The following is a 12,951-nucleotide window of genomic DNA, read 5'->3' as shown; positions in this document are numbered from 1 at the left end:
GCAATGCATTTTATTATTACAAATGTTTGAGATGCGTCATCTGTTGGAATGAAAAATGCAATGCATTTTATTATCATATAATATATGGTGCACTACAAATGTTAACGTTGACTGTGTCAAGGTCTACATTGATTACTTAGATTTCAACCATCTTAGAGAGGTAGCAGAACTAGTCACTAAATTTACATTGAAGTGTTCATCAGCTCAATCCTGATTAGCCGTGTTGGGATGTGTAAGCAAGATAAACTTAAAAATAGGCAAAAAGAAGAGTTAAAAAATAATAAAAATACAAAATAAGTGTCTAAAAATAGGTTTTCTCAGCCTGTTCTGTTGCTTGACCTAATACACCAGCAAATGCAGCGTGGTAGCAGTTTTCTTGCCACGTGAGCCACGTGAATGAGGTTTACAGCTGACTGACCATTTTGCATGCTGGGTAATGGATGAGTGAAAATGACAAAACATCCACACAGCAAGAGAGGTGACTGAAACTATTAATTTTAGTTGCATTTCCGTGTCAGCGTTAACAGATGCAACAGCCGCACATTTTTCCCACAATGCACCACTAAAGGAATTTTATTTTTTTTTTATTGTCAAGCGAATTTGCATAAATTCTGTCAAACAGCTGTTGTCTGTGTGGCGCCTGCACGCTCTTGCTGTGTCGGCGTGAGTTTCCCTTCAGGTAGTCCGGTGAATTTAAATTAACCAGCGTGTGTTGATTAAATACAAATGGAAGAAAAGCTGAAGTTCTGTCGAGAGCTGGCATCTGTTATGCTGAAGCCAAATTCCTTTTTTTATGTATTTTTTTTTTTGTTTATCTTTGATTGTGTGAATTCTATTGTTTTATGTTAATGTCGTTATTTACTTTTTGTCTCTTTATGTATTCTATGTCAATTTTATTTTATTTCTTGATTATTACATTTCTAGCTGCATATTTTTGTTGTCCTATGGTCCTTGCACTTTATTGGTGAACCCCCTAAGAGGCGGGGCCACCGATACCTCACGCCCCCCCCCCCCCCCCCAAGGAACCGCCCCCAGTCTTTATAGCTATTGCTAACCTAGAAAGAGAACATTTAGGAGTCTTTTTATGGGACGTGGCAAAATGAAGTAACCCAAATGCAGATCGAAACTGACTTTGCTCTTCTTCTTTTTCACATTCAGATTTTAACACATTAACATCAGTTATTGGCGTCCTTACCAATGTATCGATTACTCTGGAGCAGGTAAGGAGGCTGATTTTATTTCCACCTTTCACATGAATTGTCATTGAAGGAATCTGTATGACAGAATTGGTGATGATCTCAATGGCCACATCTGCATAGACCAGGGGTCCCCAACTCTGATCCTGGAGGACCCCACTGGCTGCAGGTCTTCATTCTAACCCTTTTCTTAATGAGTGACCAGTTTTTGCTGCTAATTAACTCCTTTTCCTTTCATTCTAATGAACTTGTTCTTTTAAGATTTGTCCCCTTGAATTTCTTCATCGTTCCTCTGAATCGCTTCATTCCTGTTTCCTCAAATGGCACCCAAAAAGAAATGAAATGTGAAGTGAGTGAGCCAAAAGAAGACCAGCTAAGTCAGGGCCTCAAACTCCAACCAATTTCATTCCAACCAGTTGCTTAATCAGGAGCCGAGTCTTGTCGTTAATTAAACTCGTTCTTGAATTCCGTGGCTTGACGCTGCTCTCGTTGTGCCACAGCAGACATTTCTGAAATTGCTGATTTTCTCTTTTCTAAGAGCACTGGGGACCTGAGCAGATCAACATTCCTGAGACCTTCATCTTTCTTTATTTTCAGATATTGTGTGATCGACACAGTTTGTATCTCATTATTGTTTGGCTGCTAGTTAAAGAAACAATTAAGGGGTCTGAGCCTTCAAGAGCAAGTCCAATAAAATGAATGGAAAAGGAGTTAATTAGCAGCAAAAACAGGTCACTGATTAAGAAAAGGGTTAGAATGAAAATCTACAGCCACTGGGACCCTCCAGGATTGGAGTTGGGGGACCCCCGGCATAGACATTGCCATAAACCATGTTAATGATGGGGCTTCACTCTCTCTCTACGAAATCCCAGTACCCATGAGACACCCCCAGTATAGTATACAGTGTACAAGTTGCATTCTATTGTTTTGGATGTGTGTCTTTGGTTGGTATTTTTGTTAATTGTCCGAGTGAGCATTTCATTGTACTCTGATGTAAATTAAGCGGAGAAAGTCATCAAAACAATTGGAGCCCCCACAGGCCTGTCTAAGAACGCAGATCTCGTTATAAGAGGAGCGCCCCTCTTGACTGCTGTTGGTGGTCTGGCGGTTATTTCCTATGTTGGTCTGTGCAGGAAGAGGAAGAGGAAGAGTGAGGTGACAGCTGGTATCACACAAGACTTCCGCCTTTCCCACTGCAGAAATGGAGATGTAGTGTTTTATATATATGTGTGTGTGTGTGTGTGTGTGTGTATATATATATATATATATATATATATATATAATTTATATTCACGGCATTCGTAGTCTGTGTCACAATCTGATTGTATGGGTGGTTACCTACCAGGTAACGCTTGTGGTTGGCCAGCAATCTGCTAACATCCGCCACGGTGCCCTCAGTTTGTGAGGAGCAGATCATAGAATGACAGTAAACTATTTCAACAATATATATATATATATATATGTGTATATGTATGTATGTATGTATGTGTGTATATATATATATATATATATATATATATATAAAATGTTGAAATAGTTTACTGTCAAATAATGCAAAGAGTACACGACACGTGTTTCGCCCTCATTCTGGGCTCATCAGGCGTACACACTCACTGCACTCCTTCTCGGGAATCGAACCTCAGACATCAGCGCCAGAGGCGATGCCCCTAATGTTGCGCCACGGCGTGTGGTTCTTTTATTTGACAGCATGTAGTACCACCCATACAATCAGATTGTGACACAGACTACGAATGCCATGAATATATATATGTGTATATGTATATATACAGAGTGTGCTCGTTTCTCCCTTCTGTTCTTCTTGGTGTTCCTGACACAAGCCCCCCAAGTTAGACCCTCATGATACTTACCTGACATGACCAGGATGATAAGCTCAACTTGACTTGACTTATCTGTCACAATTTTAATCTTCTCTTGACTGAATCTTTTAAAGCAGCAAACAACGTCTGGATATTTGACTTTGGTGGATTTCCTAAAGTCCGCTGTGTGCAATCTGACTGTCCCGTATATCAAAGCATCCAGTAACAACAGTCTGAGCCCCCTGGCCAGCACTTATGTGAACTTCTGTCAATTTGATGGGACGCTTCCAGCTCTTGTTGCAGCTCTGAACCAGGTGAGTGCGGGTTCAGTTTGTATCATTCAAAAAAATAAAACCTTCTATCTTGCCTTTGATCCGCCACCCTTTTCATTTACTTTCTGATCCTCACCAGACCATAGGCCTGAGTCCTACCAGCTTGTTACCAGCCATAAGTAGCATTGTGGGGAAAATCAAAACCATCCAAAATGAGACGTCACTCTGGAGCCTGCTGTACGAAGTGCCTCAGTTATTTCGACTGGGACCCCAGAAGCAGAAACTTCAGGACGTCATGCAATTCTTACAAAATGCCGAGGGGTAAGTGGACTGCGTGAGCAAATGACCTGGCTGGACGGGTGCAAAGAGTCACACCCTGACCTAAGGGGGATAGTTGGGGCGGGGAGGGGGTGGGGGGGGGGATTAGGTGGGGCAGGATTAACCGCTAAGCTAAATAAACACAAGCTTAGGGCACCACAGAAATTTCCCATTGCCAGATTGACCAAACTTTAACTCCAGATAAAAGGAGCTCCCCATCCCTCCATCTTACTCAGTGTTTTTTCACTTTCTTACCGTTTCTTATTGTTTTTATTTTGAATTAAATAGATATGGGGGGGGGGACACCAAAATCTTTTAAGTGCTTAGGGCCTCTAATGGTCTTAATCCAGCCTTGAGAGTGGGAAATGTGACCTGAAGCCAAAGTCGAAACCAGAGAACTGTCCTACCATTTCCTAAATGCAAATCGAAGAATCCCAGTTAGATGACTGAGCCAATGTGACGGGCAGCCATGGCCATTACCAGGCCAGGATGCCACCTGGATGGAAGGACCAGTGCAGCCCTGCTGGGTTCTGTGGGGGCCGCCAAGGGGAGCTGCAGAGCCTTAACTTGAACTTCCATCACACCTGGGAGGGATTCCAGGTAAAGGTAATGAGCCACCTGGAGCCCCCCAGGAGCAACAGAAAAGAAGCCGCCTCACTCCACTCAAAGAGCCAGAGTTGGGTGGAAGAGGGCGAAGTTTGCTGGAGGAGGAGTAGGAAAGAGAGAAAGGAAACGAAAGAGAGAAGAAGAAGAAATGTGTTTGGTGCTTGAGACTGTGTCGCTGTGGGGAGCGAGAGAAAAGCGCAAAATAAAAACGTGTGCCATGCAACATCTGTGTCTCTGCCTGTCTCTGTCGGGTTAGAGTGCCCCGGTGGCACCCACCAAGATTCAGAAAGTAGAGAATCTAAAGCTCTAGAAGTAAGCACACACACGCAGACCCACATACACACACACACGGGAGCCCGAGTGTTGCTTGCATTAGTTATTGTATTTCTGGAGATGGGATCTTCATCGACCTTCAGGTTTAAAGGGTCTAGAAATGTCAAGTACCTGAAGGGCACGGACCAACTCAAACCTCACCCAAGAATAGGCCTCAGGACCAGAGTCTCACCAGTGGAACAAATAATCCACTCGAGCAGAGACGTGCGGTGAGGGTCATAGCTGGTGAGGCACGGACTCCTGTAGAGTGAGATTTACAAATCTATGAACCCCAAAGAGTCGCTCATTCGCTATTCACTTGTCAGCCTGCACAGTGACTACTGGTGATGTTTCATATCTCATCAGCGCTCTTTACACACACATAGACAGGTAAGGCGCATATCTGGATGATAAAGATACAACTACTCAAAGCGCTCAGTAATTGCAGGTTAAGGGCCTTCCTCGCTCAAGGGCCCAACAGAGGAGAGTCCCTATTGGCATTTACGGGATTCGAAGCGACAACCTTCTGATTGCCAGTGCAGATTTCTAGCCTTTTTTCTTAGTCTGATCCCATTTTTATAAAATTGAAAACCATTGATGGTCTTACCTTTATTTGTAAATGAAGTCTGTGCGCCTGTCCTTCTCCACAAAAACCTCCGTCACTTTCTTGTAAAGGTCCTCCTTATTTTCCTTTAGTTTTAAAAAATCTTAATCTTCCATTCTGACAGCCAGTCGGAACAAACAATAAAACTAAACGGCCCGCTGCAGTGCCCTTGACTTTCTGATGTCAGCACGCACCTGTTGGGCTCACATGCGCCCCCTTCAGGACACCACAGTACTCTCTGCCTCACTCATCTTGTGTCTTTTCACTGCGGTTTTATGTCAGATCAGCGAGACTAAACATGTCACACACCTTCATTAAAGATGTTAGCCAGACTGTGGAAACTCAGGGTGCGTAATAAAGGTGTCTGCAAACATTAGATTGGCGACATACAGAGAGACAGCGACAGACACGCGCCAATCAGCCCCGTGTGTGAGGAGGGCGCAGTCCGAGGGGAGGTGAGGCTCGTCGCTGCCGCACCTCACGTTTCCCTCTTATATTTGAACAGCAAATGCGCAAATTCAGCGATTTTCACTATAAAAATGATCCAAATTATTGGAATCATACAGAAAACAACTGTATAGCACAGACCAGCGGACACATTCATTTTATGTTATCATTACTAGTTGTTTTACTTTTTTCATCTGCCTCCCCTGACCGCACGTCCCTGCAATATGACGAGAGACCACAAGATCTTGTCCTCCAGAGAAAGCAGAGGAGGGGGAACTGGAAGTTTTTTAGTAAGGGCTGCTTTGAAACGAGAGACAGGAATGAGCGGAAGGATTTTGAAATGTGATGCAGGACCCTCTCCCTTTTCCTTGTACCATTTACAGCCCAATGAGGTTGTGGGATGGACCCGTCGTACAGATGTGTCACGTGGTACTGCACAGCTTCTTCTACTTTTTCTTATTCTGCTCTACACTCTTGAGCAGGTTTACACTTGAAGTCCAGCGCTTGGCAGATTCCCACTTTCTTCAGGTTCTCCCAAACCAGCTGCCACACCAATTCAAGTTGATGTTACGCATCTCCCTCTGAAAGGCTGACTGAGAAGACCGGGACAGGAAACATAAGCCGAAAGTGAAGATCTGTCCTATGGGTCGCTAGTATTCTCTCTCCGGGTGTGTTTATTAGTTTAGGAGTTACGTTTCAGATACAACAAATTCTTCTGGCAAAATTGACTCCTGGCCTTGGTTAGGTTGGTTGGTTGGTGGGGTCATGGGGTCCAGCAGCTGTGGGGTATCTGTTGGTGAAGAAAGAGTCACTGATCTTGACTTTGCTGACGATGCTGTGATCTTCGTGGAGTCCATGGATGCTCTGATGGGGGCTCTTGAGAGACTGAGTGAGGGGTCTGAGGGTCTGGGTTTGTGAGGGTCCTGATAAAAACCCAAAGAGCCAGGCCTTTAGTGACCTCTTGGGCACGGCCATCAGCAGTGTGTCTGTCTGTGGAGAGAGTGTCGACCTCGTCGAGAGGTTTACTTACCTCGGCAATGACATTCATGACTCTGGTGACTCTTCATATAAAGTCAGTAGACGGATTGGGAGAGCATGGGGGGTCATGAGGTCACTGGAAAGGGGTGTGTGGCGCTCCTGATATCAACAAAAAGACGAAGGTCCAAGTCTTTAGAGTCCTGGTGCTCCCTGTTTGTGAGACATGGACGCTGTCCAGTGACTGGACTCCTCTACAGTGCATCCAGAAAGTATTCCCAGCGCATCACTTTTTCCACATTTTGTTATGTTACAGCCTTATTCCTAAATGGATTAAATTTATTTTTTTCCTCAGAATTCTGCACACAACACCCCATAATGACAACGTGAACAAAGTTTACTTGAGGTTTTTGCAAATTTATTACAAATAAAAAACTGAGAAATCCCATGTCCATAAGTATTCACAGCCTTTGCTCAATACTTTGCCGATGCCCCTTTGGCAGCAATTCCAGCCTCAAGTCTTGTTGAATATGATGCCACAAGCTTGGCACACCTATCCTTGGCCAGTTTGGCCCATTCCTCTTTGCAGCACCTCTCAAGCTCCATCAGGTTGGATGGGAAGCGTCGGTGCACAGCCATTTTAAGATCTCTCCAGAGATGTTCAATCGGATTCAAGTCTGGGCTCTGGCTGGGCCACTCAAGGACATTCACAGAGTTGTCCTGAAGCCACTCCTTTGATATCTTGGCTGTGTGCTTAGGGTCGTTGTCCTGCTGAAAGATGAACCGTCGCCCCAGTCTGAGGTCAAGAGCGCTCTGGAGCAGGTTTTCATCCAGGATGTCTCTGTACATTGCTGCAGTCATCTTTCCCTTTATCCTGACTAGTCTCCCAGTTCCCCACAGCATGATGCTGCCACCACCATGCTTCACTGTAGGGATGGTATTGGCCTGGTGATGAGCGGTGCCTGGTTTCCTCTAAACGTGACGCCTGGCATTCACATCAAAGAGTTCAATCTTTGTCTCATCAGACCACAGAATTTTCTTTCTCATGGTCTGAGAGTCCTTCAGGTGCGTTTTGTCAAACTCCAGGCGAGCTGCCATGTGCCTTTTACTAAGGAGTGGCTTCCGTCTGGCCACTCTACCATACAGGCCTGATTGGTGGATTGCTGCAGAGATGGTTATCCTTCTGGAAGGTTCTCCTCTCTCCACAGAGGACCACTGGAGCTCTGACAGAGTGACCATCGGATTCTTGGTCACCTCCCTGACTAAGGCCCTTCTCCCCCGATCGCTCAGTTTAGATGGCCGGCCAGCTCTAGGAAGAGTCCTGGTGGTTTTGAACTTCTTCCACTTACGGATGATGGAGGCCACTGTGCTCAGTGGGACCTTCAAAGCAGCAGAAATTTTTCTGTAACGTTCCCCAGATTTGTGCCTTGAGACAATCCTGTCTCGGAGGTCTACAGACAATTCCTTTGACTTCATACTTGGTTTGTGCTCTGACATGAACTGTCAACTGTGTGACCTTCTATAGACAGGTGTGTGCCTTTCCAAATCCGGTCCAGTCAACTGAATTCACCACAGGTGGACTCCAATGAAGCTGCAGAAACATCTCAAGGATGATCAGCGGAAACAGGATGGACCTGAGCTCAATTTGGAGCTTCATGGCAAAGGCTGTGAATACTTATGGACATTTGCTTTCTCAATTCTTTTATTTTTAATAAATTTGCAAAAATCTCAAGTAAACTTTTTTCACGTTGTCATTATGGGGTGTTGTGTGTAGAATTCTGAGGAAAAAAATGAATTTAATCCATTTTGGAATAAGGCTGTAACATAACAAAATGTGGAAAAAGTGATGAAGCGCTGGGAATACTTTCTGGATGCACTGTATGTGTGTCTCTTCAGAGGGTCCTTGGGGGGGGCACTAGTTTGACTTTGTTGCTCTCGGAGTCCCAAATGAGGCACATGACCTGCACTGTGAGGGAGCGTCAGTTACGGCACTATGGCCATGTGGCGCGATTACCCGAGGGTGATCCGACTCGCAGGACCCTCATTGTTGAGGACCAGGCCAAGGTGATGCCCACGTAACACCAGATAGAGGGTCATTTCCAGAAGGTGGGACTGGACCACGTGTCTGCCTTTGCCAACCAGGATCCTGAGCTGTTTCGTTGTGTGGTGGGTGCGGCAACGTGCTGTACCAGTGCAGGCTCCCCGACCTGTCTTGCTTGTACTGATTTTTCTCTTTTCGTAATATTAAAATGTCTTTTGTTTGTGTTTAGTGAACTGCAGAGCATACAGTCAGATTTCACTCTGGCAGGTAATCCAGTAATGACAGTCCTGAACCGGACAATAGCTCAAGGCATCAGCGTCCTGAATTACACCCTCAACTGGCCTGGACGAGGTACGGTATACATCAGGGTGTCGCATGTGGGCTTGTAATTGGGGCTTACTGTGACCTTGGCATTATCGGCATATTAAATGATTCTATAATCAACTGTCAGTCAGTCATCATCCAACCTGCTATATCCTAACAGAGGGTCATGGGGGTCTGCTGGAGCCAATCCCAGCCAACAGAGGTTGCAAGGCAGGAAACAAAACCTTGGGCAGGGTGCCAGCCTACCGCAGGGCACACACACACACCAAGCACACACTAGGGACAATTTTAGGATCGCCAATGCATGTCTTTGGACTGTGGGAGGAAACTGGAGCAGACACGGGGAGAACATGGAAACTCCACGCGGGGAGGACCCAGGAAGCAAACACCCAGGTCTCCTTACCCTACCACTGTGCCACCGTGCCGCTCACAATCAACTGTTTGCTGTTCAAATTCGTATAATTTTACCCATTCCATGTTAACTGGCTCCAGTACGTACTCCATTCATCCATATTTGGGACATCTGTAGAAAACGACAGTTATCTGAAAGAGTTGCGATTCACGGAATTCCGTCAGTACCTCATGGAAAAAACAGTTTGAAAAATCGCAGCCTCCACTGCAAGCTCTTAGTTGTATTCCAGTCTCATCAAGTGAGGGTGAATTCGGGTTTCCAGATCTGAATCTCATTGTTAGTCCGATGAGAGCCTCGTGTGGTGGACGGCCGGGTGTCTCGCCTGGTCAGGATACTCTTCATTGTTACGAGTGTCGCGGTCCTTCAATCAGAAGGGCGTCCCGACCGGACAAAAGACCCTGGCCGTCCACCACACTCATTGCTGACAAGCACTGTCTCCGTACTTCTCTTCATATGATTTGTTGTCTCTTTAATTCATGGCTCTCATGAAGGACGATGATCAGCCATTGACACTCAGAGCAAAGAATGAATTAGGAAAACTGCGTTTGATGAAAATGTGTAAAAAAGTCTGGAATTTGTGTTAAAAGTCAACTCAATTTAATAGCTTTGCTGGACTTCATTACAACATTATAATGTTACACTCTGCCTTTATTGCTGTTTTTATTTTTCTCCTTGCTGTTGGCTCTCCTCTCTTGAATTCTTCCTTTGTCAAATCTGAGTTGATTCAATGGAGTCATTTAATTTATTATCTTCAAATAAAAAAAAAATAATCGGCCAATCCAATCTGAGCAACGAGGCTTGTAATGCGAACGCAGCCAAGGAGCGCGCCGGGTAGCCTGCCCTCTAGTGCCTAGAAGTGGCGTTGCAGCCTTTCCTGTCTGGCGCCACCTTCTCTGTGCTGATCTTTGGGACATTTCCAGAAGATTCTATTGGGAAACTTGCTGGTCCCCTATTGGTCCCTGGTGGAGCCCTCAGGATTTTGATTTTAACTTAAATTATTCAGTAAGATTTCTGTAACTTGATCTACTTTTATAATAAAGGAAAACTATAATAGCAGTTTTATACAATTGAACTTGCCAGGCAGATGTAAACATGGTCTTTAAAAAAAGAAAAAAAAAAGTCGGAGCCTCGCTAAGCTTTCCTTCATTTTCCGTGTCGTTCTGTAACACCTGCTGTTATTTTTAGATCTTCTGATTTAATCAGCACAACAAACACGTCAGCCGATTCCAACGCCTAAACGCCAAGTCTCTACCTCAGCCTGGGGGCCTTAAAAATAAATAAATAAACACAATCTCTATTTATTACTTTGATTTTCCACTTTTTTTTTTTTTGCTTTGAGTGGAATAAAATATAAAAATGTCCTCAAACAGATTTATAGACTTTGTCCTTTGCCTACCAAATGTGTAAAAAAAAAAAAATGGCGTTATGATACTAATTGTTGTTGTTGTTTTTAATGTTTCAGGAATTAACATTAATGTGAAGGATGTGCTAAATTCACCTTCTGGTATAAATGAGACACTGCTGGAAAATCTCACTGTCCCGCTAGATAAGGTCTGAAATTTAGTCCTGAATATTTTTCTTCTCTTGCTTATCTTGTGAAAAATAATGGAAGCACAAAAACAGAATTACATCTAGATAGATATGAAAGGCACTATATAGTAGATAGATAGATATTAAGTTTAGTAAAGTAGGAAGGATAGATACTGTAGATATTAAAGGCACTATATAATAGGTATATACTGTAGATAGATAGACATGCAAGGCACTATATAATAGACACCTGCAAAGCATAATATAACATATAGATAGATAGATAGATAGAGTGAAAGACACTATATTATAGATAGATATTAAGTTTAGTAAAGTAGGAAAGATAGATATTAAAGGCACTATATAATAGATATATACTGTAGATAGATAGACATGCAAGGCACTATATAATAGATAGATATAGTGAAAGGCACTATATAATAGATACTGTAGATAGACATGAAAAGCACTTTATAAAAGATTGATACTGTATATAGATGGATAGACAGACATGCAAGGCACTATATAATAGATAGATAAATGTGAAAGGCACTATATAATATATAGATAGACAGATAGATGGAGTGAAAGGCACTATATAATAGATAAATGTGAAAGGCAGTATATAACATATAGATAGATAGAGATACTGTAGATAGATAGACAGACATGCAAGGCACTATATAATAGATAGATAAATGTGAAAGGCACTATATAACATATAGATAGACAGACAGATAGATGGAGTGAAAGGCACTATATAATAGATAAATGTGAAAGGCAGTATATAACATATAGATAGATAGAGATACTGTAGATAGATAGACAGACATGCAAGGCACTATATAATAGATAGATAAATGTGAAAGGCACTATATAACATATAGATAGACAGACAGATAGATGGAGTGAAAGGCACTATATAATAGATAAATGTGAAAGGCAGTATATAACATATAGACAGATAGAGATACTGTAGATAGATAGATAGACAGACAGACATGCAAGGCACTATATAACATATAGATAGACAGAGTGAAAGGCACTATATAATAGATACTGTAGATAGATAGACAGACATGCAAGGCACTATATAATAGATAGATAAATGTGAAAGGCACTATATAACATATAGACAGACAGAGTGAAAGGCACTATATAATAGATAAATGTGAAAGGCACTATATAACATATAGATAGATAGATGGAGTGAAAGGCACTATATAATAGATAGATAAATGTGAAAGGCAGTATATAACATATAGATAGATAGATAGACAGACATGCAAGGCACTATATGATAGAGTGAAAGGCGCTATATAATAGATACTGTAGATAGACAGACATGAAAGGCACTTTATAAAAGATTGATACTGTATATAGATAGATAGACAGACATGCAAGGCACTATATGATAGATAGATAGACATGAAAGGCACTATATAATAGAAAGATTGATACTGTAGATAGATAGATATGAATGGCACTATATAATAGATAGTGTGGAAAACAGCCTGGACACAGACAGGCAGACAGCGATGATTCAACCCCCACATGTTTATTATACATAATATTTACAATCAAGTGCTCCACAAACCCCCAAGACTCCCCAAAAGTCCAGGCCAACAACACACTATGCCTCTTTCTATTCAGGTCGCCTCCTTGCCTCCTCCAAGACCTCCAGCCCATTAACGGAGGGAGGTGGCCCCTTTTATAGTCACCCAGATGTGCTCCAGGTGCCTCCCGACAATCTTACGCCGTCACTCCCCAGTGTGGAGGAAGTCCTGGCTGCGCACCTGGAAGCTCTCTGGGTGTCCCTGATTTACTTCCCCTCAGCACTTCCAGGTGTGGCAGAAGTGGTGAGGTCCAGGGCTCCCAAGGCATTGGGGCGCCCCCTGGCGATGACCACAGGCCCCTACAGGGTTGAGCTTCAAAGCTCCCTGACCAGGTCGCCCCCCCGAGCCACCTGTGACAATAGAGAGATATGAAAGGTACTGTATAATAGATACATACTGTAGATAGATAGACAAACAGACATGAAAAGCACTGTATAATGGATTGATAGATAGATAGATAGATATGAAAGGCACTATATAA

At 43.2% G+C, this 12,951-nt stretch overlaps 2 protein-coding genes across 2 annotated transcripts in view; both read left to right on the top strand.

The window, feature by feature from the left end:
• Positions 1-3,437, top strand: part of LOC127529028 (ATP-binding cassette sub-family A member 13-like) — an 88,601-nt gene extending 85,164 nt beyond the window's left edge. The window contains exons 6-8 of the mRNA XM_051931277.1: positions 1,159-1,220; positions 3,151-3,327; positions 3,432-3,437. Coding sequence (XP_051787237.1) covers positions 1,159-1,220; positions 3,151-3,327; positions 3,432-3,437 — 245 coding nt within the window. The remainder of the gene's footprint in view (positions 1-1,158; positions 1,221-3,150; positions 3,328-3,431) is intronic.
• Positions 3,426-12,951, top strand: part of abca12 (ATP-binding cassette, sub-family A (ABC1), member 12) — a 195,030-nt gene continuing 185,504 nt past the window's right edge. Inside the window, exons 1-3 of the mRNA XM_051930259.1 lie at positions 3,426-3,606; positions 8,818-8,939; positions 10,787-10,875. Of these exons, the coding sequence (XP_051786219.1) occupies positions 3,581-3,606; positions 8,818-8,939; positions 10,787-10,875 (237 nt within the window). The 5' untranslated portion in view covers positions 3,426-3,580. The remainder of the gene's footprint in view (positions 3,607-8,817; positions 8,940-10,786; positions 10,876-12,951) is intronic.

This window comes from Erpetoichthys calabaricus, chromosome 8 (assembly GCF_900747795.2).
Source record: "Erpetoichthys calabaricus chromosome 8, fErpCal1.3, whole genome shotgun sequence".
Taxonomy (NCBI): domain Eukaryota; kingdom Metazoa; phylum Chordata; class Cladistia; order Polypteriformes; family Polypteridae; genus Erpetoichthys; species Erpetoichthys calabaricus.
This window is presented reverse-complemented; position numbering and strand designations above follow the sequence as displayed.